Below are 26380 nucleotides of genomic sequence, written 5' to 3'. Positions count from 1 at the left end.
GCCCCCCAGCAGCACACCCCGAGTGGTGGCAGCCTGGCAGGCACAGGAGATGGAGAATGAGGTTGGCAAAGCTGTGGACAATCAGATGGACAAATACATGTAATAATTTGGAAGTTTTCTTTATCTTTGCTTTGATTCTGCTCCCTGTTCCCTCCCTGATTTATCATGCATTTATCCCTATATTGCTTTAGCTGTGCTGTTAATTCTTTCTTTACATTCCCTCCTCCATTTAGAGTTACAATAATGGGGAAATCAGAAAGTCAAATGGATATTGTGGAAAAATCAACAAAATCTGGGAAGAAATCATGGAGCTTCGTATCCATCGGTCTGGCTGTCTTGCTGCTCCTCATGACTTGTGCAGTGGTCGCCCTGGTGATCCTCTATGCCAGCAGCAGAGGTAAGGAACCTGGGAATAAATAATTCCCCTCTTCCCTCTGCAAACAACAGAAAGTGTTTTTGCAGAGCTACATGAAAACAGAAGTAGAGTGAGACAGCGAGGTCCCCCCTGTGAGGGACGTGGCTGCCTCTGCCTTGTGCCAGCTCAGGCATGGAGAGGATTAGCTTGGATTTTATTTAATTTTTAAATTCTGTGATGTAACGTTCTATGTGTCTAATTCATTTTATGCATTTGATTGAGATCTGCCTTGTTTTGACAACAGTTCTTGTGCTGGCTTAGAGGGAAGCTGTGTGTCTGTGTGTTGACATTTCCTTATCTTGTAGGAGCCTGAGTCAAGGTTCATTATTGCCAGGAGTTGTAAAGCACCAGCTGCTTAGCAGACCAAAAGGGAGATTGATTATTACAGTGGTGTGCTGATGAGGAAAGGGAGACTACTTTAATATCACACTGGGCAGTTTGATCCCTAGGTGAGATTCCAGTGGCTTGCATGCAAAAGTCTTGCCAGGAACCTGACAGCAAGGCACATGAAGGTGCTGTGCCTGAACACACCAGCACCAGAGGATGCTTACTCTCAAAACTAAGTTCTCCCACTAGCACACCAAATGCAAAGTCCTATTTAAAACCCCCGTGAAGCAGAATTGGTAGCAGCAGCTGCCTCATGTTCCTCATTTCCATCAGTTCCTCTTGGATTCAGAGCTTTGCTGAAACACTAGGGAATAAAACTAAGTATGAATAGCAAAACTGAAGCAAGGCATTGCTTTCTCCTTACCTTGCCACTGCATCCCCTGCCTGCAGTGAACTGCTTTCCTCAGCACTTGTGAGTAAAACACTGCACGATGCTGAGTAATATTCATGGGAAAAGCCTTTTTACTGCTCACTCCTTTTGCTGCCAGCAATTCAGTGTTAGCAGCACTTGTTCCAGTGTTAGATTAAATCTCAGAGCATTTGGTGTAGATAATACTCATCAGTTCCAAAATCCAAATGCTCTGCAGGCTCCTATCAAGCAGTTAAACTTCCATTGGCAATGTTTCCCAGATTCAGACATCCCTGTGCACAATGTGAGTGCAAGGTGATTGCAGAGCTGATGTGCTCCCTGTCCTGTACAGCAGGCAGCCCCTCCAGGCTATTCTGTCTTGCCTTCGAGGAGTGTTTGCAGCACTGACCTAGAGGCAGCTTCTGCCTGTTTATGTTTGGGTGTGCACAGCTGAACTACTTACAGCAGTTAATGCCTGTAATACATGTTAATGCTGACTGGGATGTTCAGCTATGTACCTAGCCAACAAACACACTGAAGCTCTCACAGCAATACAGTTACATAGTTCTAGAAGCAGTTTGGGGATTTTTTTGACATCTAAAGAAGTTTCCATACCCATGAAACCTCACCTAAATAAGCTAAAGGAAAATACAGTAAGAATATCAGAGTAATATTTGGGTGATCATGGAAGGGGAAGCAGACAGAACTGAAGTCATTTGGTTTTGACTCTGAACACACCATGCTCTCAATCTTTCCATCACACCCACATGTGCTCTCAATCTTTCCACCACACCCACATCTCTGCAGCCTTTTCACAGCTCTCAGCAATGTTCTACAAATATTTACTAACCTCCAGGTCTCATCACTTGTTGGAAAGGTTACAGCCTGAAGAGCGTTTCTACATGTATTGTAGCTGACACATCCTGTCACTGTCAGCAACTTCTCCAGACAACTTAGTTACACACAACTGCCACTCTCACCTCATTGCTGCTCAAAAGTCGTGTTAATGTAACTGATATTTTATTCACTTCCTGGCTTCCAAGTTTGTAGGGTTTCTCAGGAGCAAGATTCACAGATGTTGGGGGTTTGCTTGTGTCTTTATCCCCACAGGTTTGAAGACACTGACATCTGGTACAGCCCTCACAGATGAAGAGCAGCTAAATTTGGCAGTTACATTATTTGTGGCAAACAATTCACTGCTATAATAGCAACAGAGGCATTCTGCAGTGCTGACAGCACTTGTGCAGATGAGATCTGTGCGATAAACAGAGAAGGTGCTGAAAGGTAAAGCTCACACTTGACTGCCTGATGGCAACTGTGGATCTAATTGTTTCAATGTGTGCCATCCCCAGCCATCTGTGGCCCTCAAAACGCAGTGGGAAAACACTAAACACAAACTGTGCTTGTACAGAATGATTTGTTTCACTTTTGTTGTCTAAAAAAGGAACTTCAGTAACACTGTGAAAAGCAACTTATGTTTTAAAAAATGGTCATGCAAGAAGAGATAAACTGCTGGAGGAGGGCTGCAGAGCTCTACAGAGCTCAGAAGTCATTCTTCAATCCACAGAGTGCTCAACAATTCTTTTCTACTTACAAGACAGTTGACAGAGCAGGAGTGTGACCTCCTTAATGAAGTAAATGCAAGGGTAATACTGCAGAGGTCCTGAATTTCAAGAGCCAGGGAGGAACTTAGTCCTGCACAAAGTAGCTCCAGTGAGGAAATATTTCTGGCCCATTTCTGTTCCTTTGACATCCCTCTCTGTTTAAGAGGTGTACAAGGAGAAAGGTGTCTCAGGAGGAAGAGGTGGGGAAATGGAGTGATTAATTTAAATGAGGAAAAAAGCCAATAAGGATCTGGATGAACTTGGCCGTGGGAGAAGCCAAGTGAGAGGTGCAGTTTGATGGGAGAAGAGACAAGAACTGATTCCCTGCAAACCCTTCCACTGATGTCTTTACTGTCTCTGCAGCAGGGAGAACATAGGATTCAGGAGCTGAACAACCTGTGCCAATCTTCCTCTGCTACAAATCACTATCTTCATGCCTTATATTACTGTCAAACATGAGGCCATGTCCTACTTAAGATCCCACTCACAACTCTGTGTTCAGTAACTTCCCGTTACATCCATCTAAATCCTTTTAGACGTTTGCTCTGTTTCAACTTCCAGGTTTTGAAGAACATTAACCCAGGTTGTCCCTCCCACACCTGTATTGCAGCAGTCTTTGCCCATGGATGTCACAAAACAGGAGTCTTTATGTCATAGCTCAATCTGTCAGCAATATTTAACTAGGGAGGAAAAACAAGTGTATAGAGAAATAGAGGTATTTATACTAATAATTGGGCAGTTGGTTTTAGCACAGGAGTTTGAGAAAATGCAGTGCAGAGGTGCCTGGCTCAGGCTTCAGAAGGGATGGTTTATGTTTGTTTGTAGCAGTTTGGAGTTCCAGAGGTGCAGCAGGCAGAGCATCAGTGATGGGAGCAGAGACCAACGAACACATTGTGAAGTAGAACAGGGCAGTGCTGGTCACCTCTCATACCGAGTCAGGTTGGCTTGGTTCTTAGTCAGGAGTGCTGCTGAGCCATAAGTGAGAATTGATAGAAAAACAAAGGAGCCCCTTTCAGAAGTAAGCCAAGAGTTTCAGAGCCCTGAGCTTGCAACCAAGGTTTCAGAACAGATTTGGTTTCCCTCTTACACAGCTCAGTTACATTTCCACAATCACAAGGGCTCTGTGAACGTGGGGAGTTAGAATCTTGTTGAAAGCAGTTGGGTTCCAGAAACTGAAGTGAGACATTGTCAGGTTACATTATAGCAGCTAACACCCCCCCCCTCAGTTTGAAGCTTCACATTGTTAGCCGTGCTTTGCTCATCCCATGTTCAGGTTGCCAGACACTGAACTGTAATAAGGCATGCAGTTATTCTAATGCAGATCTGCTCCCACGCAGCACGACACTCGCAGCTGAACCCTGAATGGTACATTCCCAATCACAGTGGGGGCTTTTTATGTCGCTTCCACTGATGAACTTCAAAGCCCTCTTCTCCTCCCCACTGTTTTATTTCTCTCTGAATTACTGTAATCTTGTTTGCTGTCACGTAAAACACTTCCATTGGAAGGATTTTTTAGTAGCTCTTTTCTGCAAACATCCTAGTGTAAGGGTCAAACAAAAGTTTAAAACCACAGCTAATCCTGTTGGAAAGGAAAGGCATCAAGTTTTCCTTTTCCAGCATGCAACCAAGTAGTTGCCTTTTTAACGCCAGGAGATATTGAACTAGTCCAGGTTCACAGATGGGAAATTAAACCAGCAAAATTAATTAGGTTTTGCCCAGGGCAAAGGTTGCTTGTGAGGCTGGGTGCTTGGATACCCCCCCTTCAGTGCCACAGTGAACAGCACCTGAGCGGCATGACCAGCACCACAAGCACATTCACTTCAGTGCTCAGTGTGAAAAGTTACATGTTCATGTACAAAGGCTTCAGTGTCAGTCCACAGCAGAACTTTGAAGGTCATGAAAGAGCTCAGATGCTTAAAGCATCTCAGTAGATTGTCTAGAAAGGGATCTGATACGTTCAGTATGTGTCAGGAAGACTGTGCAGGCAGTTAATAGGTACTCTCCTGGAAGGAGAGTTAAAACTCACGGTCGGGATTGTTGTAACACTGCTTCCAATAAATTCCTCATAAATCTGCAGATAAGAGATGTCTTCACAGCTGTCAGTTGGTACCATTTACTGGCACTAACATCCACTTGCTTGCTCTAAAACTGAACAGGGCTGTCACTGAGGTTGGGCTGCTGGCAAGTGACATTGGCAGCTGGCTCTTTCCAGAACAACTAACTTATCTGCTTCCCTGTTCCTCTTCCTGCAGGCACTCACTATGGCATCAATTCAGGCAGTGTATGTACCACCCCTGGATGTGTTACAGCAGGTAATGATTGTTACTATGAGTGATTATTGAGAACTTTCCCTCAAAGAGAATGCGTTCTACACATGGGGCTACTCACCTGCTTATTTTTGGCATCTGCTTGTACATCTGCTTTGCTGGAGCAAAGACTCCAGCACAGATGTTCCCATCACTGCCTTCATTGGTGGATACCTAAGCTAGGGCCCCAGGTAGAGCACTGGGGGAGAACTGGTCTACCATTCAGAGGCTCCCTCTGGAAAGCAGTACAGCTGCAGTGCAAGCATCTGTCAGAGGCTTCCTTGCATTGCGTAAGAAAATAGGATCCTTGGAGTCACAATGCACGAGTCCTATCCTCTATAATCAGCATAAGCAAGGTGGCTTCTTGCCAAGCAGCTTCTTGATAGTCTTTGGTAGTTCCAGAGCTTATCAGGCAGCCTCTGGAATTCACCTCTCCAATTTTGCTACCCAGCTGCTAGAATACTCCAGAACATGGACCCAGCTGCTGACCCTTGCAAGGATTTCTACCAGTATGCCTGTGGGGGCTGGCTGAACCGGCACGTCATCCCAGAGACCAGCTCCAGGTACAGCATTTTTGACATCCTGAGAGACGAGCTGGAGATCATCCTAAAAGGTAGGAATAAGGCTACTCTGCCCTTGACTATGCACTGTGGTTAGTTTCACATGTCATTTGCTGCACATTTGACAGAGAAATGAACTTCCATAGAAGGGTTGTGTTGATTGGGATTTTTTTCTCTAGTCCTTTAATCTCTACATCTCTTACTACAGCCATTTTGTGGGAACATCCTGTTCCCACTAAAAATTAGCCATAGGTGCTGTGGTACTAACTTCAAAAGGAGCAGGATAAGCTGTAGCATGTCCTTCCTGACACTTTTTCCATTAATAGCCTCTTTAAAGAGCACTCTAGTTGCACAGTGCTTGAAGCCTCCAATAACAGGTACTTGTCATAGCCCTGAACTCTCAATTATTTCTATGAAAAGATCAAAGCTCTCCAGAGCAAAACTCTCACTGCAGTGCTTCCTTCCCCAGGTGTGCTGGAGACTTCAGATCAAGGGGACAGAGAAGCATTTCAGAAAGCAAAAATACTTTACAAATCATGCATGAATGAGAGTGAGTCTCTTCTTATTCCATTGAATCTCTTGTTCAATACCAGATGTACAAAAGTACCAATGTACTCTTAAGCAAAAGTCCCGTCAATATCCATCTAATCTGCATGGCTTTGCCTGGAAAGCTAGTGGTCATGTGAAGATGCCTTGGTACATCATTAAGGCTTAACAGACACACTCGGGGATGTAGAAAGGACAGATATTGGTTTCTTACTTCTAGGATTAATACAAAGCCTTCCCTTCTGAATGCAAAAATGTGTCCCATTTCCTGCTTTCCAAACTAATTCAGTTAAAATCAGTACTGAAGTCAACAGAAGTACTTACATTAGTCTTCAGAAAACCAATGGAAGATGATTTAATGATATCTCTTACATTCTGCTATGACAAATTCAGTTTTAGATTCAAACTGTCAGGCCTGTTACCTGTTTTAATTCATTCCCCATGAAAACAATATAATATTTGGTTTTCCACTCTCAGGTCTTATAGAGCAACGAGATTCATTGCCTCTGCTAGAGGCCTTAAGGATGGTTGGAGATTGGCCAGTGGCTTCTGCAGACTGGAATAAGACCAAAGGTAATGCTGTGCCTCAAAAAGTTCAGGAGTGTTAAGTCAGAATTAGAACTACTGCCACTGAATTAGATCCTCCATTTCAAGTTTTTCTTTATTAGTAAATCAGGGTATGATACCTACTGAGCACAGTGTCCTGTGCGCGTGTTCCACATCCTGTCTACTCTGGTTCTAAACATTCAGCAATAAGCTTGAAACGATACAACTGAATCAGTCCTTATACATACTGATAAATGATGTGTATTTTCCCTTTTACCTCCCAGAGGCAAACTGGAGCATGGAGGAAAAGCTCTCCATAATGAACTCCAGATTTAACAAACGTGTCCTCATCGACATGTTTGTGTGGAATGACGACCGCGATTCCAGCAGACACATCATTTACGTAAGGAAAACACTGCGGGGAGTTATTTATATGCCAGAATCAGAATGGATGGTTATTGACACTGCACAGAGATCAGCTTCCCTTAGTCAGGGGGTGTGCACAACACTGGCAAAGTCTGTGCACCAGTTCTGAACCCCAAGTGGCAGATCTGCCTCAAAGTCCTGTTGGGAAACATTTGATGGTAGCATAATCTTTGTTGCAGTTAAAGAAATAAAATAATCAATGGACCTTTGCTGATTTACAGCATTTAAGGGTTGTAAACCCTTGTCTCTTGCAAAGTGAGGCTTAATATATAGCAGGAAACCATGGTTTTCAAATATGTAGGTACTGTTTCAGGGCCTGTTCATGCAGGCTCATGCAGGAAGCACAGCCCTCAAGTCAAACAACTTCTTTTCTAAGTTGCTTAAACTTACTCTTGGATCCCAAAGGTTACTGAAAGATTTGGTTATGACCCACACCAAGCATCCATCCTGCCCTTATCAAAAATCCAGAGACAAAAGATGTACTTTTCACCTCACCCCAGTTCCTAAAGGTCTTTGATTAAAGAGTGTACTAGTGTCATTCCAACACTGAAAGGATGACACAGGAAGCATTTTGGGTTGCCTTTCAAGGCTACTTTTGGACAACACCAGTTCCTGTTCATCACTAACTAAAGAAATGTCCGATTTCCTTCAGATTGACCAGCCAAGCTTAGGAATGCCATCCAGGGATTACTACTTCAACGGGGGCAGCTATCGAAGAGTAAGTATTCCTTCTAATTTATTTACAGTGTGCTACTAAAACAACTTTATTACTTACCCCTGTGTGTTGGAAACCTCAAATACATGAATCATTATGACATGTGACAATCAGAACCAGACTGTGATGCTTATTGCTACAGTTTTTCCTAATTACACCAAAGTTTTGGAGAGTTTGCTAAAGGACTGAACAAATATCAAATATCCCAGATAACAAATATCAAACTGACCAGACGTGGCCACTTCATACAAATGAGGAGGTTCTGGGAAAATAAAATCATCATAGTTTAGAGCTTCAAACAGTCTCTAATTTTGAAGGGTAGGTTCCTATTTTCAGTGCAGGTTATATTGGATTCACTTACATCTTCTTCTAAAGCCACTGGTTCTGGCTACCACTCTACAAGCTACTGGAAAGATGTACTATAGATATGGGAGAACTATTGTCATGCTAGATTATATTTGAACATTTAATACCCCAAAATACATGTGGTTGAACACCAAAATATTCAGATTTTTTTATGTGTTCGTTTGGGGGCAGAAAAGTTTAAGGACAGTGTTTTACTTGAAGCAGCAAAAGCTGTATGAATGAGCAGATCCTCAGCTAGTAAGAATCTGCTGCCATTTACCCCCCACTTCTCTCCCAGATTACATGAAAATACAAAACAAACTCCATGCAGTTGTGTTGGGAACTGCAGATAGCTGCTGGAACGGGGATTCTGTTCTGCACGTTTCACCTCTATAGTGCTGGATACAGTAGAAAGAGGGATATTTGTGCATCATCACATGTAAGTCAGACTTTGACTCGTAGGAGGTAGAAAATCAAATACAGAACATAGACAATCCTAAATTAGCAAAAGAAAACCAGTACTGCTCAATATAGTTTTAATTTGAAGCTGTAAAGAAGGAGGACTGGGGCTGTGGTTTTAACCTTAATGAATAAGGAGGAGCCACGACCCCTTTCTGTTTGGTATTTAACAGCTCACTTCCCACAGATAATGAGCCAAACTCTGATGACCCAAACCCCGCCTGTGCTTAGTCCAGCATCTTTTGGCAGAGCTCCTGCTGAGGCCTGTGGGAGCCTGGCCTGATTAAGGCTCTGCATTCAGCCTCCAAACACAAATCATCCTCATCATGGAAGTGCCCAGACTCAATTTCGCAACAGTTCCTGTATTTATCTGGTTTCCAAGGTCTAGGGAGGAGGAAAAGGATGCAAGAATAGGTAGTATTAAGCTTTCCTGTATCAGAGATCAGTACTCCCTCAGCAGCCAGGTATTTTTTCAAGGTCCATTCTGAGGCATAAATCACAGCCATACCCTCCCCTACTGGAAATAAAGCAAAGATATCACTGGGAACCATCTGAGACAGAGCTTTTCTTTCAGACAATAAAAACAGAGTTTAGAAGATTTATTGTATTACTTTCAGAGAACTTAAAACCCTCCATGTTTACCCTGGTATTTTGGCTAGTAGGGATCACTGTTCCCACAGTGTAACTCAAAGCACAGAGCTTTCTTTTTGCTAGAAGTAGTAATTCTAACTCAGAATGCCAGAGTTGGATTGCACAGGAAAGCAGAAAGTGTTGCTTTCACTCTGTATTTTGAGACTGCAGACTGCACTGTAAGGTATTCCAGGATGAACCAAGGTCCTGGGTATTGCAGTAGTATCTATAACAGGGGTGGTTGTGGGGGAAACAGGAAAACTGGAGTGGGGCGGGTTGCACTGGAGGCAAGGGCAAAGGCTGTGACCCTGGGCCCAGCTCTTTCACAGCACACCTTAAAGCTAAAGTAACAAGAAGAGTGGCTGCTGAATGAGAGATGACAGACAGCAAACCTTCACGTGCTGTTTCTTGTGTGCAGGTGAGAGAAGCTTACCTGCAGTTCATGATCACCATTGCCAAGATGATCCGGGAAGACAAGAACGTGTCTAAAGATGATTCCTTTGTCCAAGAGGAAATGGTAAAAGTTATGGAGCTTGAAACAGAGATTGCAAACGTGAGTACGGAAATCAAGACCTTCTCTGGATATCGGGGAGGGAACAAGGGGTGAGAGGGAGAATCTGGTTTATTTGACTATTATCTGAGTGTGTGTATGTGCACCTGCATGCGTGTGACTTCAGCCACTGCCACTTGTGCCAGCTGATGCTAGTAATAACCTTGTGAATGTCTTCAGGCAACTACCCCAGCAGAGGAAAGGCATGATGTAACCCTGCTGTACAACAAAATGACCTTAAAAGAACTACAGGAAAAGTTTGCATTGAACGTAAGTGTTTAATGAGCAGTCTGATACTTTCAGCCTCCTCTTACTGCCATTCCCATTGGAAATGGCTTTGTGAATTGATCAGTGATGCAACAAAGAGAGGTATAAAATCATTCCCATTCTTAATCTTGTCTTCAGAGTCTCTTAAAAATCATTTTTCTACTGAACACCACTACAATTACATTGAATCCCATAGACTGGAGGAAGTCCAGACAGCTACTAAGGCACTGAAACATCTGGTATTAGCACATGTCTTTCTGTCTGCCTAGGAATTTAACTGGACCTTCTTCATCCAAGGTGTCATGTCTTCAGTAAGTGTTCAGGTGGACCAAGAAGAAGAGGTTGTTGTATATGGCATGCCCTATTTGCAAGAGCTGAAAGCAATTATCTCCAAATACTCAGCAAGGTAAAGGAACTGGAGAATATCCAACGCAAAAGTCATGGAAGTATTGTGGGAATGTAAATAATTGGGCCCACTTGCTAGTTCTGCTAGAGCCTCTAAGAATGACACCACTTCACTGTATAATATGGGTAATGTCCGCGGGTCCCAACGTACTGTGGTACTGAGTGTCTCCCTGCTCAGAAAAGGGTAAATGGGAAGAAAAAAATACATCACAGGCTTATAGCTCTTGTTGTGCTGTAGAAAGAAAATACTTCATTAATCCCTAACAGACATGGCAGTGCAGTCCTCAGCCTGAAGGCCCCTGCAGCAGGTTAGATAAGAACAGTTACCTGCAGGTGCTGTGAAACTGATGACTGGCAGCAGTCATTCACTTGCTTATCTCCCTTCAGAACTAAAATCCTCCTCTGCCTGCCTGCACTAGCATTGCTCTTTCCAGGGGATTAAGCTCAGCTTTGCTTTCCCACACAGCACCATCCAGAACTACCTCATTTGGCGACTGGTGATTGATCGGGTCAGCAGCTTGAGCCGGCGTTTCAAGGATGCTCGGGCCAGCTACAGGAAGGTATTTCCTCTCTTCCTAAAGAGACCACACACAGAGCATAGTACTGGAAGAGAGTCCCAGAGTCACCAGATCAAGTCCTTGTCAACACAATGACATCTTCATGTCAGGTCATCCCCACAGAAATCCAAGAACAGCAATCACAGCAATGGAAACCCTTGTCTTAAGTGAGCCTCCTCTTCAGGCAAGGACTTAGGGAAGAGATGCACAGGCAGAATTAATCCTGTGGTGCTTTGTGTCGCAGGCACTTTACGGGACAACACTGCAGGAAGCCCGCTGGAGGGAGTGTGTGAGTTATGTCAACAACAACATGGAGAACGCAGTGGGAGCAATGTATGTCAGGGAGACATTTGCTGGTGAGAGCAAGAGGATGGTATGTAGTTTACCCTTCATACTACTGTACAACCACAATGCCTGCAGTGCCCATTCCCCTCCACCTGATCTCCCAACCTATTTTGTCTGTTAAAGATGTCAATCAGCCAAGAGTCAGAAGGCACAAGGACTCATTTATGATGCTCTTTTAAATGCTGAGTACGATGTTTTAGAGCACAGAATGTGGGGACATCATCTGTCAGTAGGAAGCTTTTCACCCCTCCTTAGCTCTGCCTGGGAAAAGCAGCATGGAAATGATTAGTTTCTTACTGCCTCTCTTTAGGTCCGAGATTTAATAGACAAGATTCGTGAAGTGTTCATCGAGACTTTAGATGAGTTACAGTGGATGGATGAGGCATCTAAAGAGAAAGCTCGTGAGAAGGTCAGAGAGAACAAGGAACTTCAGTATTCCATCGTGAATATGTAATCTTTGGAATTTCTAGCATCACTATTCCCATTTCCTCTACAAATCAAAGGAAAAGACTTTGATGTTCACTGTCCTGTTATCCATTATCCTGTTACATCTTCCTTTTCTTTTTAATTGTTAGCTCACATACATTTTTATTTCCTTTAATGAGTCCTGTGAACCACATAAAGTCTCATTAGGCAATAGGGAGCATTTGAACAAGGTCTTTAAATATTGGCTGCCAGTTTCTCGCAAACAATTGAGAGGAAACATTAAACTCTTTTCTTCTAGGCAATGGCAATTAAAGAACAAATTGGCTATCCAGATTATATTTTGGAAGATCAGAATGAAAAACTGGATCAGGAATATGCCAACGTAAGAATGCTGTGCATGCCTCCGTGTATGACAGCCTACACTTATTTTCTTGCCACTTGGAATACCTAAACCTGTGCAATTGTCATTTCCAAGTGACTGGACAGGATACAGGATTGATTGTGTTGAACATTCTAACAAATAAATGCATGCAAAAAGCTAACTAGTAAGTGGTACCTTGTAATCAAAACATTGTTCAGGAGATACACTCAGTGGTATGAGGAATCCCTCTTTCCCCACAACTTGCTAAAAAATACACTTGGTGTCTGTTTCTTTAGTTAAACTTCAGTGAACACAGTTACTTTGAAAACATTCTGGAAAACCTGAGAGCTGGAGCCCAAAAGAGCTTGAGAAAACTTCGCGAGAGAGTTGACCAGGACATGTAAGTCACAGCCACAACTGACTTCTGCAGTAAGGGTGATGGTGGTGAAGTCCTACACTGTGGATAGCAGAGAATGCTTCTGTCTGAGAATGTCTTGAGACAGAAGTATGTCACACACCTCTTTACAAAACCTAAAATATCACAGAGTTATTAATAAGCAAGGAAACAACCCACCCATCCCCCCAAGAGAAGCAGCAGTCAAATGAATTGTTGCAAAGCCTATTCATGTCTTCTGTCCCTCTGCCTGCGAGGTGGTTTTAACTCAAAATGCAAGCACACAATACAGACACTTAGAAACCTCCAGGGAATTACTGGTGAATAATTCACCAAGGGAGTCTTCTGGTCAGTCAGCTAAATAACAGCATTTTCTGCTTCCTCATTTCTGGAGGAATCAATCCTGGTGCTCTTCATAGCAAGAATTCTTGCACTGCACTGATGTCCGTAATCCACAAACTGTTATTGATCGCTGCTGCCTTTTGCAGTCTGTCTGCAGACAGATGGTAGCCCTTCAGCCAGAATTCCCAACATCCCTGCTCATTCAAGGCATGGTTTAAAGCACATTTGTGGGAACCCTTTCATGGATTCATGAATTAAGCCCTTCTTGCCTGGTAGTTTGATGATATATGAAATACTTGGCACTTTTTCCATGTAATGAACTACATCTTACTAGTGATCTCCCTCCAGCAGCTTGAAGGGTTTCCCCAAGGAGACATAAAACCACTTATCCCTCCAGATCACTGTTTAATTACACTGAAGGAGAGTATCTAACTACTATGGCTGGTATCATTATCTAATCATTGCAGTTAAGAAAATTAGCCATTGCTCATAGAGCCTTCTGGGGAGGGTGGGGGCTAGTCGTTAGAGGCTACCTGGCCAGCTGCAAGCATTTCATGTCAGACATGCCAAGGAGAAGCTTATGGACCAAGAACATGTTTTCACACCAGACTGGCCTTCAGAGAAAAACTGCTCTGAAAAACTCAAGTACCCCCTTGAATTCAGGAACAGGTTCCTACTCCCTCTTTATGCATGTGTTACAAACAGGTTAGTGCCATACCAGCATCTCTACCACTTACTCCTGTTCCCAGACTGAGGTGAGCAGTCCCCTCTATTTTGTTAGTTCAGAATAACCAACTTGTCAAGAACTGGAAGATACAGACACGTGCTGTATTTCTTAAGCAGGAAATTTCATTCCACCCCACAGCAGCCCACAAGCAGTTATGTCAAAACACTGGCACCTGGGGCATCACAAGATACTATAAGGACAAGAGATGTGGGAAGAATATCTCAGGCTGATGCTGCTGAATACTTGTCATGAGTTTATGGCTTCAGACTGTTACTGCATGGTTCATGACAGCAGTGTATGTCAGAGGTAGAAGAGAAGGGGAGGAGAAAGAAAAAAAACAAAGACTAAAAAGTTACCAAGGTATTGAAAGAAGTTTCCAGAAGCAGCCCACTCATCAATTACTTCTCAAAGTTAACACTCATTATCTATGAGATACTGGACTCCAAATACAGACATTTAAAACCGAATAATCACAATCAGATATATAATTTTTCAGTAAACCAATTTGGCCTTAACTTACTGAGTAACTGCCTTCTGCTGCTCAAAGTGTCCTCTCGATGCCAGTTGTCTTTTGAATGTAAACTGTTGGTTTCTTCTCAAGCTCAGACAGTGTTGAGATGAGCTGGTACCATATTCTGCCCCAAAGTGGCTGTTCAACATTCAAGAGAACAAGCATTTCTCACTTTAACTTGGCATTGTTGTGGGTAAAAGCAGTGTGCCCATAAATGAAACACCAGTTATTCCTGTATTAGTATTTCTTCAAGCTGTGTTCAATGGCTCCTTTCTTCCTACCTTAATCCTTCCCCTATATGCAGCCTTCATTTTTTATCAATAACTACTCAATAAAAATGATGCCTAAATCAGGACTAACTTTGGTGCAATGTTTGTTTTCAGATGGATAATTGGAGCTGCAGTGGTCAATGCGTTCTATTCCCCCAACCGGAACCAGATCGGTAGGTTTACAGCAGCTTCAAACAGCCCTGTGGAACTGATTCATCAGTCTGTTACCCAGAGACAAACCTGCCTGTGTCCGTGGGGGAACTCTGGGCAAGGTAGACAGGCTGTTCATTTCAAGCTATCACTTTGTTGATGAATATTCAGCTCCTTGCTTGGCAGACATAGTTTACAGACTGTAATTGGAACAGCTTTAAGTTTGAAAGCCTGAGATAGTAACTGCTACTATATGAGTGCCAGCTTCAGAGACCAGAGAATGCTCACAGTGTATGCTGGGCTGTTTGTCCTCATGTTTCCACATTCCTGATAACCATATGGGCAGCTCTCCAGTTTGCCATCTGGTCAGATGGTACTGAAGTTATATCGGTAAGAGGCATACCCGGCTAGAGAAACCTGCCCTGCTTGGAGAATGTCAGAGCTGGGAGCTTTTGCAGAGCTGCTGGGCCGCCCTTCCTTGTTCTTAGCAGAGCAGATCTACAGACTTAAGACACAGCAAATGTGTCTGGCTCCCCATGCTCCCTGAGCTAGTGCAGATGGCCTGAAACTCAGGTTAAGCCTGCAGATACTGTAGAGTCTTTGGTGGCTTCTGAGCACCCCAGAAGGAGAGGAACCAAGTAATCCTAGAAAGGAGTGCTTATTCAAATTCCCAGGCTGCCAGGAAGATGTGCTATCCAAGTACTGCCAAATACCATACAAGGAAAAATCCATGCCTTTTTTAGGCCAGACACCAACTGCATCCTGCTCACAGGGCAAAGGCCAGAAAGAGAAAACAACCCAACCAACAGTCACAAGGGAAAACTTAGATAATTGCTAAATGCAGAAACATCCAAAGTACTCGTAACTTAGCGCTCCAGCCTCATCAGAAAGAGCCATTTTCCATGTGTGTAGCTTCCACTTAGCTTCATACTGCAGGTACAGTAGAAGCTGCAACCGCTCCCTCAACACGTGAGCATACCCAACCCCATAACCAAGCTCTGGCTCTCTGTTTTATACGGATGGTAATCAGCTATGAGCCAGCTTTGCAGGCAGGGAACTTGGCTCTTAAAGAAGCCTGGTTCCTCTACAACTTTGCCTTTTAAGTAATATGGAAGTTACTGGTTTAAGCAACCTGAAGATGAATATATAAGCCAAAAATCCAAGCACAGCTACCCACAATAGTGTAGATGTCAGTTAGGTCCTGTCTCTAGTTTGAGTGAGATAATTTTCCACACTACTTTCAGTTTCCTGCCTCTGTCATACTCCTGTCTTACATATTTCTCCCGAAATTGTATGGATTAAACTTTCTATACAGTCCAAAAGGGATTTGCCTCTAAATGAAATATTTCCTATATGATTTCAGTATCTCACTTCTTACAAAGTATCTTACTAGAATTAATTGCTTTCAATCCTAATTCCTCTAGAAGTGTATGTGCTTTTCATCTTACGTAGATGGAATGAAGACTAAATCCCACTGATTCTATATAAGGTTTTTGCCAGTAGGCTGGAGAAGGACAGACCTCCCACTGCTCCCACCCCAGACTGGCTTCCAAGTGCACTTGGTGGTCTGCAGGAATTGTCACCCAGTGTTGTTGGTAATCAGCATGTGACTGCCAGCCTTTAACAAAAATAAAGCAATAAAACATCCATTAGTTCCCCTATAAAATGGCTCTAAAACTGTACCTATCTGTAACAAACAGTTACTGAACATGCTGTTCTTGATTTACTGCAGCATACATTATGGCCCAAATTAGCCTAAAGTTGAAATGTAAATGATGCTTGGTTCTCAAACAAGGAGGTACTATAGTTGCAGATGTGCTAAATTAAACCTTCATTAACTTACCATTTTCCACTTATCAAGAGAGAAACAATTTCACATGAGGAGGCATGATGTTGTTCCTAATCACTTTATATTTTATGTTCCTTCCTGATCCTTAAACCAAGCGAACAATCTGTCTGCAAAGTACCCCGCACTAACGCTGCCTTACAGCATCTCCCTCTCTCCTCCCCCCTGTGCAGTTTTTCCTGCTGGGATTCTACAGCCCCCCTTCTTCAGCAAATGCCAGCCACAAGCCCTGAACTTCGGCGGGATTGGGATGGTCATTGGCCACGAAATTACTCATGGGTTTGATGACAATGGTGAGAAGATAACTGAGAAAATATTATTCCTTCGGTTGCCCTCATTACACTGTAAGAAACGAGTTGCACACAGGATCACACTCAAAGCTTTCCTTTTGTCTTGGATTTTCCTGCAGGGAGGAATTTTGATAAGGATGGGAATATGTTTGACTGGTGGAGCAATTTCTCAGCTATGCATTTCAAGGAGCAGTCCCGTTGCATGGTTTATCAGTACGGGAACTACACATGGGAGCTCGCAGGGGGACAAAATGTAAGTGAAACCAACCACTGCCACGCCACTGGGTTTGATACCATGATGACTGTAAAGGGAGAGTCTCTACAGACCATAAGCACAAACCCCACGTCCTACAGGCTAGTTGTTCTGGAAACTGGGGATACTGGTGTAGCCTAGAAAACCAGCGGTATCTGTGTGCAGTGGGTTAATGGTGAGCTGGGCCCATGTGTGCTTTTGCTGCCAGACCCTACGAGGTGTTTTTAGCAAGGGGGAGGAAATCCGGTGTTTGCTGCTGTATTTTGCCATCCTGCCAGCATATGTTCTGCCCAGCGGCCCATTCCTGTTATATTCCTATATATTCTTTCTGTTCTAATCTAAAGCTTTTACCTTGTTAAGTTTCTATTTCCATTCTTTCCTTTCTTTGCCCTAGCACAAAGTCACTTCTGTTCCAGACACAACTGTCTGTCTGTGATGTATGACTGTGCTCAGCTCACGGTTCTGAGCATTGCCGATGCTACTGACGGCAGAGTAAATGAATGATTATTCTTTTACAGGTCAGTGGAATAAGCACATTAGGAGAAAATATAGCAGATAATGGAGGAGTCCGACAGGCTTATAAGGTAACCTCCAAATACACTGTGAGGTAACTTTACCCCTGGGCTTCAGCAATGGCATTATTCTGTCAATAAAACATTGACAATTAATGTTATTACCATATTCAAAAACTTAAAGCCTCAATTGTATATCTAGCAGCTTACATCCCAGTCACAGTGTGAGACTGCTGCATTCTTGCACCCAGGAGAAGACCACCTAATTCTCCTGGCTGTACTTTGATGTGCCACAGAGGCTGCACACTTCTGTCCCAGGTAATCGAGGGCTACACTCATCAATAGGTGTGGTATTAGCTTGGAAGAAGGTAAAACACCCTCCATTTTTTAAAGCCCTTGATTCTGAAAATGGCAGCTACAGCTTCAAAGAGCTTCTCACGTGGCAACAGGGCACTGATTTCTTGGCAACACAGTCTGGTGATACTGTGAGGCAGAGCAACTGTTTCTCCCAAGTTTATTTCTCTCACGCTTTTCATCTTTGGTCTCGACAGTGACATGTCAGGTAGGACAGGAAAAGAACAGATGGAAATACCATCTCTTTCCCAAGAGGGATACAGACCATACCTACCAAAATGCCCGTCTCTGAAAGCCTAGCTCCTTTTGTTGCCTTCTTTATGTATTTTATAAACTTTAGGAAAATAACTCAAAGAAGTCCCTTCTACCTTGCTGCTGTTTATTGTCCATGCAGCTAGAAAGCAGACTAAACCAGCAAGGACTGATAATCTCAGAACTGCCTGCCCCTTTCCAAGGTAAAACATGGCTTCAACCAGTCAGTTGTTTTCCAACCTGGTATTTCAGAGCACTGCCTCCATGCTGTGGTTGAAAAACTATTTTGTTCAGCGTGGTTTAGGTGCTGTAACACTATTGCACATCGCCTCATTGCTCCTGCTCTACCAGGGGAGGTCAGCTTCCAGATTCAGGGAAGTCCAGTATCTTTAACCCTCCAGGTTCACAAACCATCGGTATGAATAGGACACAGTAGTTACCTGCACAAAGGCTCTTTCCACCTGGAGCTCAGGAATGTTCTTTCCTATGAATAACCCTAACATGGCGTGGTAGAACTTCTTCTCTCTGGTGTTTGGAATATGGCAACAGTTAAGGGTGTTTCTAGAAGAACATCTTGGATTTTCAGAAGTCTCAACTGGTGATTCTGACTCTGAGGGATACCATTCAAATCAATGACTTGGCTCTAAAAGCCGTCCAGACGTGGCAGGGTGCTGTGGGATGGCAGGAGCTGCCTGCACACGGAATCCTTCAGCGTAATGTATTTTCACCCTCAGCTCTACCTTTGCTGGTTTGCATGCTTTGAGACTATCAGCAGCAAAGAGGATCAGGTACCAGAAGGTTTGAAATCAGCCAGTGTGAGGACACATTAACTTGTCTCCATTATGTCAACAGACCTAAAAAAAGAAAATTGGCCAATTAATGTGTAACAATGCCAGGTAATGGATTTAACATTGAGCAAGGTTATTATCTGCTATTGTATGAGCAGCTACCTGAAGAGATAAAAATCATCACTATAGAACTTAACACTTTATTTCCAGATACAAATTCCAATAGAATAAGTCAGTGGAAGGTGATGATTTTACTTCGAGCTGCAGTCACGGGTGTTCAGGCTCCAGAGCATGAGTGGCTGTACACGTATCACCAGTGGCATGCCTCTCCCTAAAGCAGCATGTGCCACCTTCCTGAACAAATGCAGAGTACATCTCCAAGTGACTCTGCAAAGAACACACGCAGCTCTTTGCAGTGAAGGTCACCTGGCCAACTGCTTCTCTAAAACAACACTTCCATGTAAGAGCCTGCTATTTTTTCCCGTTTTATAACAGCTCAGTTCAGAGATTACTGTACTTGAGAAGCTGAATGCAAATTCTCTTTGTGTTACATGGTTTTTGCCAGAACAGTCAACAGAGTACTTCTGTATCAGCTTTGCCATCAAATTAGCTGTACTATTTGTATTAGAGAGATAAAAACTACGAAAATACAGAAGGGCAGACATGTTGGGTTCATACACATTGTGACTACAACCACTCACCCCCAAATAATGTTCACAATACCCATCATGCCTGAACAGGTCACCCTGCTGCTGCTCTGAACTGCATCTGTGATCATTTCTAGGCCTACTTAAAATGGCTGGAACGGGAAGGGAAGGAGCCAAAGTTGCCAGGACTGAATCTCTCCCACAAACAGCTTTTCTTCCTCAACTTTGCCCAGGTAAGAACACTTGGGTGCAGCCACTACATAGAAGCTGCATAGAAGTATAAATTAGGTTACCCTAGAGGCTAGGGAGAAGATCAGTCCCAAGCTCCACTTGGACAGTGATTCACCTTTGCACTCATCAAAAGGTCCTCAAGACAGACATGAAAAAGATGGCCTGGATGAGAAACTCCCATGTATTTACACTCTTAGAGTAACAGATGTGGTACAGGAGGTCAAGTATTTGACAGTGGGCCAACACGCTTAGTGGTGTGCTTCAGAATCTGAGCCTCCAGATCATATGGGGAAAGCCATGAGTGAAATCAAGAGCTAATATATCTATCCCAAAGCATCAGATCTTCATCCAAAGACTTGATAACGCAAAAAGTAATTAGTTAATAATTATCCTGCTTCCTCTGTACAACATATTCCAACTATACTGTAACAAATTGGGATGTCTGTTAGGAAAAACTTGGAAAACCAGTGAGCAGATCCCCAAACTGAATTCTCTTTAATACTGACCCACTAATGATTAATCCTCCTTGTCTAGGTTTGGTGTGGCTCCTACAGACCAGAATATGCTAGCCAGTCCATAAAGACAGATGTTCACAGCCCTCTGAAATACAGGTGGGTTTTACTAACTGATTTACTAACTGATCACTGACTTGTTCAACCCATCGTGCCAATATGGTGCAGGAGGAAAGTGAGGCTCATTGCTGTGAGTTATATTCTAACAGACAAGATCAATCTGGACTAACTTTAAGAGCTTCTCCCACAGCTCGTAGGACACTGCTGGGGAGCACATTCCTTTGCTTGACCTGGTGAATTTGCCAGTCTGTAGGGAATGGTCCAGGATGCTGTCTCTGTTCCAGCATTTCATGAGTCCTATCAGCTGTGTTTTAATTGCATAAAGTATCCTGTCTTCCGAGACTGGAATTCCAACACGGTTTTCTGTTTTCAAAGCAACAACCTCCATGCACTTTATCCATGTAAATAAGTTCCTTCTCTTTGTGTAGGGTGATGGGTTCTTTGCAGAACTTCGAAGCATTCTCAGAGGTGTTCCACTGTAAGAAAGGCACAGCCATGCATCCTGCAGACAAGTGCAGAGTCTGGTAACCAAAAAGAACACTGGTGAGAACAACACGTACTCTGTGACACGAACAATGTGCCTGATGTTCTCCCCTTCAGTCACAGCCAAGGCTCATGGTGCAGCTACTGTAGTGAGAATCCAGGAAACTACAGCCCTCGAGCTCTTAGAGTCCCACCGGGAAGCACGCGGGTATCCCAGTGACTGATGGGCTGGGCTGGAAGCCACGGCATGCTCCAGAACAGGAATGACTGTTTCAATGACATCCTGACTGTTATTAAGATACTGCATCAGGGTTACAAAGACTAATTCTTAGATAAAAGCAAAACCAACAAACAACTATACATCTATTTTTCAGAAAGGAACAATCATATTAGTGTCTCTCACAACCACCCCTTCTGAGACTCAGCAAACCAGTGTGAAATGCTTCACTGAACTGTTTCCCAGTGTTCTGAGCCAGTTTCTGGTGCGTTCTTCCCAAATCCAGGTTAGAGCTAGTTTAAACTCCCATGCTGTCTGTATACTTGCACTCGCATCCCTGCTTTGCTGTAAGAGACTGCTATTTGTCTTGGTGTGTTACGAAGTGAGCTCTATGTTAAGGTGCCTGTCGGCTGCTATCGTAATGCAAAGCTGCACTCTCCCACTGCACTCGAGTTCCTCTGCTCCAAAGAACAACTGTGACATGACCTTAAAGTGAGGTAAAGAGATCACATTTTTAGGAGTACAAATTCTGGTGTCACGGTTAAAAGTACAGGGTCCCGCCCTTCAGAGATATATTTAAAATGATGCTTATTCTTGTAGAAAGCGTATAAAATACTCTTTGCCAAATAGCAAACATGTATCCATGGAAACAATGAAGCTGGTTTTAATTCTGTGCCTTTTCATTTTGCCATAGGCTATTTTTCAGTATTTACACTTGAAAATGTAACAAATACGGGGTTTTAATAAAAAAAATCAAACCACAGTGGCCAGTGCAGCAGTTTATTATAGGGTAAGGGTTTGGGTGGCTCTCCTCAGTAAGCATGCTAGTATAATAACAGTACCTTAAACTGCCAACACTTGATGGTCTATTTTAAATACTAGTGTAGCAAGTGCTTTTCTTTCCATCAGAGAAATCACTGGAAAGCAAGAATGTAACTTAGCTCAGGAAGTGCTTTGGAACATAGCATGACAGCACACAGGTTATAAACCACCAGCTCACACCATTCATGTGCCTCATGGATTTCAGCACACCACTAGCAGAAAGTCTTATTATTGAAACAACAGGGAAGGGAATGAAAATCACTCAGCAGAAGCAGCTTTGCCACAGGAGATGACCCAGACTTATTCTCGCCACTTGACAGTCAGAGCTAAATCACTGACTGACCCTGGATCTTTGTGGAGTTCTACCTGCTGAAGTGCTACCAGCAGATACCTCATGCTCCTGGTTTTGGTTATCAGATGCAGAGCTCTTCACTGCATTGTAAGGAACACAGAACTAATTCGGGTTTGGGAGCAGGGTGTTTTGCCCAGCACATTCCCAACATGCTGGAAAGGTCCCTTGCTCACAGAACAGGCCACAGAGTTACACAGAGGAACAGAAGCATGAGATTACAGAAGAGTCAAAGTTGTAAACACCAGTTCAGCCCTGTTAACTGTTTTAATTGGACTGTAACAACTACAAGTATACTACAAATAGTACAGTCATATTAACTTAGCATGCACTCTGCACATAACAGAAGTGGTCCTAGGGCTGGTCAGATTTGCATGTAATCCTTCTCTAAAGGCACCAGTTCCTGTTCTTTGTATTCTGTGCCATATTCCTAGGACAGTTTTGACCTCGAGAACTGCATTTGCATGTATTTGCTCACTGAGTCTCTGCAGAGGGACTGTGGGACTGTCTCACTGCTGGGCAGCCGCTGCCTCCTGTGAGGGGCCTGGGGGAGGTGACGACAGCCTGTGCTGCCAAGGCAGGGGAGTGGCACAACCCTGCGAGGTCAGGTGGAGGAGGCTCACGGGGCTGACAGTTTAATAACTGCAAAACCATGGAGCTCTGGAGCTGTGCCATTAGGAGTGCTGGCACATGCAACTGCTAAAGGGATAATTAAAATATGCCTGGCAGGTTTGATTCCAAGTTATTATTCCAGCACATGGAAGTTGCCTTACTTTTTCATGTAAGTTTGTTATGCCTCCCACCTGCAGAAGACTCTTTCCATCTGTCCCTTTGTGTCTGTACCAGCACAACCCAAGCGCACAGGCTACAACCTCCCTTTGCCACCCCTCACACATCCTTGTATCTTATCCCTACAGCATTCACACCTTCCCTGTGCAGTGACAGCCCCCTGCATTGCACTGGTACCAATGACCTTGAGGAAACAAGAACTGAGATAAGAGAGGCTCAAAACAACTAGGAAATTGCACTCCCTACTGCGCACCACATTACTCTTCCATAGACAATGGCATATTGTCCAGAGAAGCCATGGTAGTGACAGGGCACAGCTTTACAAGTATCACATATCTGTATTTCTCAGTCAGAGGCTCTGGTGAACATTCCTACTACAACAGAGCACCTTCATCAGTAACTCAGCAGATAAACACGTGGAACCAGACAGAACTTAACAGATGCTGCAGAAAATACTTCAGCCTAGTGGAAGATCCTCTACCCAGAACTGTTTTGCTGCAGATCTGGTTCCATTTTAAAGCTGTAGGCAATTGTCAGGGAAGCTCTATTACATACCTGGGAAAAGAAGAAACATTCGGATGTTTCCCAGGATGAGGAAAGTGAAGTCTTTCCTTTTCCCATGCTGCCACCTGGTGACAAATCGAGCTACAACTTCTAAATCAGACCAAAAGCTATCTCAACATTACTGCTGGCTCGGGCACACTTCCCAGAAACTCTGATGTGCTCGAGGAGTCCTAATTCAGGTAAGTGCAACAGCAGCAAAAGGCCTTACACCCAGGTTCGTGTGTCCCCACCAGGGTAGCACTCAGGCCTCCACCTCTGCAAGGAGATCTACCACCGCTGTTCCATGCTGCTGCAGGGAGAGCTGCAGCTTTGTGGGACACTTTATTCACCTCCTTGAGATCTCAAGAGAAGAAACTGTGGGACAGCATTAAAGCATACAGAGCACTGCAGTGATTGAGTCTGCTTGCTCTCAGTATGAGGGGCAAAAAAAAGAGTGAAAGGAGGACTCAGATTCCAAGTGCTACCTGCAGGGAAACTAGATGGCTGGTTCGAGGCCTTACTACTCAGGTGAGAAGGTTTTGTGTGGGTAGGAGAGAGGCAGTGACTAAGGACATGTTCAATATGATTCAGCTGAGAGAATCTGTGTGACTAGCACTTGCTTAACACTTGACTTTAAGGGTGTAAGGTATTCACGTGATGAGAATATATAGATGAGAATACAGGCTCCTTTTGCTGTACAAAAAGCCCCAGCCCTTTAGAAGACTGATGTGTTAGACTGTTCCAGGGCTGCAGGTGGCTGCATATCCCTCAGAGAGAGAGAACCCAGACAGCAGTTGCACACAAATCCCTCAGAGAGAGAGAACCCAGACAGCAGTTGCACACAAATGCATTTTATTGCTCTCTACAAACACAGAGACGCATACACAGTATGCAGGTAGCCATAGGGCTGTCCCAGTTGTGGGAGAAACACTATCCACCATGAATTAAACCACTCAATACAGACAGAAATCATTATTATAATGAAAATGCTAGAAAAAGCATAGCTTACACACAAAATGTATAACATTGACAAATCAAGCCTTTTACCCACTACCTTTTCTTTAACATAAAGCAGTAACATCCTCTTTTTCTAAACTGAAAAAAGCAGCAAAGTAGTAGAAATATTCCACATAGTTTCCTAGTTTCTGTCCTTTATACACTAGGACTATGAAAGGGCCATGGGGGGAAAATCCAAAACCAAACCAAACCCATCTTTGATCCTGTACAAATTATAAGTAGACAGAGGGAAACTGATTTTAATCAAGTGTGCATGAACCAAAGGGTAGTAAATTTATCCTCTGGGGTGACTGAGCAAACAATTGTTGCTGGTCAAGCCAGAGCAAAGCCAATGCCTCTCACAAGCGATACTAGAGAAAACTCTCCTACAGCAATTCGTGTCCATCACAACTGTAACACTTACAAAACACCCCCCTTCATTTTGAAGGCCTTCACCCCTGGCTGGCAGCATGCTGTGTACTGTTACCAGCAGTGTCTACACAGCTCCAGGACCACACAACAGAATGCCTGAACTTTTGCCAAAGGATCCCAAAGCCAAAAGTAAGCCATTCTTTGCACAGATAAATAAAATACATGAGGAAATAACATTCCCTACAGAAGAGAGGATCGGAGCTGGACTATCAGATGCAGTCAGATCCTTCCTCTGGACTGTAAAAGGCAAAGGTCCATGAAATAAGGACTCCTGGACTACCAGGGCCTCCAGAGGGTGCTGGCATCTTTTGGAGATGCTGGCTTCAGGGTGCTGTGGTTCCCGGGGGAAAAGGGGACCTCCGTGGCAGCCGACTGGCTCTTCTGGAAGTGGCTTAGAAGTTTGGTCTGCGTTTCAGTTCGGACTTTGTGAAGAGAGAGGAAATGGAAAGCTTCTTGCAAACACCTGGAATAGCCCTCTCTGAAGTCAAACTGAGAGCTCTTATGGAAGGGCCCTGCAGCTAGAGAAGGGAAGAAAAGAGGAGGGGAAGAAAGAACAGATTAGAGCAGTTGTTCATGGCTAGAGGTTCACAAAACTGTCACAAATTTGCAGTAAGCTGGAGACTGAAACAAAATTCAATACTCACCCTTCATCTGCAGCTGGCTCTGCTGCCTCAGGTAGCTGACAGTCATCTCCAGGATGTCGGCTTTCTCCAGCTTGGAGTTGGGCTGGTGTCTCTGGAACTCCTTCTCCAGGAGCAGTTTCAGCTGCTCGATGCTGCTGTTAATCCGGTCACGACGCATTTTCTCCACCACCGGCTTCCTCAGCTGTAAAAAGCAAAGGAAAAGAGACCTGTTATTAGAGGGATCCTCTCCCTGCCATTTCACAGCACTGTTTGTTGCCCATCACTGTTCCCAAACAATGTGGACCAGTTTCTCAGGTGGTTTAAACCACTCTGAGAACAGCTGAGGGTGCAGCTTGAGACTTGCTGTGCCTGGACTTACCTTGTTTTTCTCCTTTGGTGTCAGCAGGTTGTCTGGCTCCATGAAAACAGTGCTGGGAGCCATCTGTCCTGGGGAAGGCGGGAAGGTCTCGGAGTGGAAGTCCAAGAGACGCGTGCTACTGGAGGCTGGCTCTGCCTGGTATTTATACTGTACAACCTCTCTGAGAGTCTGTGGGTCTCCGGCTTGGTGGCGTTTCCCACACTCCACAGCCAATCCGGGAGACGGACAGCACAATAGGAGAAGCATCTATTCTTGCATGCTCCATTGCCAGTGAATAGCCTGGGGATAATGACCTTCTCCCAGATGAGCAGGTGGGGAGTGTGTGGTGCGTGAAAGGCCGGGATCAGAATTACGTGTCAGAAGCTGGGAAAGAGCTGGCCTTCAACGGGAAAAGGCTGCTGACTAACGCC

General features: G+C 44.0%; 2 protein-coding genes across 3 annotated transcripts; one reads left to right on the top strand and one right to left on the bottom strand.

Moving 5' to 3' along the window:
- Window positions 1-49: 49 nt before the first annotated feature.
- Window positions 50-20865, top strand: MMEL1 (membrane metallo-endopeptidase-like 1). Of its 2 annotated transcripts, XM_010009666.1 has the most exons (23): window positions 50-99; window positions 234-397; window positions 5008-5067; window positions 5513-5674; window positions 6091-6171; window positions 6645-6740; window positions 6998-7116; window positions 7792-7857; window positions 9707-9841; window positions 10019-10108; window positions 10375-10511; window positions 10977-11070; window positions 11312-11440; window positions 11723-11821; window positions 12137-12220; window positions 12496-12599; window positions 14557-14615; window positions 16612-16731; window positions 16848-16981; window positions 17500-17565; window positions 19672-19767; window positions 20300-20376; window positions 20766-20865. In XM_010009666.1, exons 1-23 carry the CDS (start codon window positions 50-52, stop codon window positions 20863-20865), a joined length of 2322 nt encoding a protein of 773 aa, XP_010007968.1. The 2 variants fall into 2 exon arrangements, with proteins under 2 accessions (XP_010007968.1, XP_010007969.1); XM_010009667.1 differs by lacking the exon at window positions 50-99 and having other exon boundaries at window positions 244-397; window positions 5032-5067.
- Window positions 20866-25244: 4379 nt separating this feature from the next.
- HES5 (hes family bHLH transcription factor 5) lies at window positions 25245-26033 on the bottom strand. Its single transcript, XM_010009665.1, has 3 exons — window positions 25971-26033; window positions 25613-25793; window positions 25245-25486 (listed from the first exon to the last, which is right to left on the bottom strand). The coding sequence occupies exons 1-3, from the start codon at window positions 26031-26033 to the stop codon at window positions 25245-25247; spliced, it is 486 nt and encodes a 161-aa protein (XP_010007967.1).
- Window positions 26034-26380: the final 347 nt, after the last annotated feature.

This window comes from Nestor notabilis, unplaced genomic scaffold, assembly GCF_000696875.1.
Source record: "Nestor notabilis isolate BGI_N333 unplaced genomic scaffold, ASM69687v1 scaffold29992, whole genome shotgun sequence".
NCBI lineage: Eukaryota > Metazoa > Chordata > Aves > Psittaciformes > Psittacidae > Nestor > Nestor notabilis.
The sequence above is the reverse complement of the archived record's forward strand: the minus strand, read 5'-3'. Positions and strand labels throughout refer to the sequence as shown.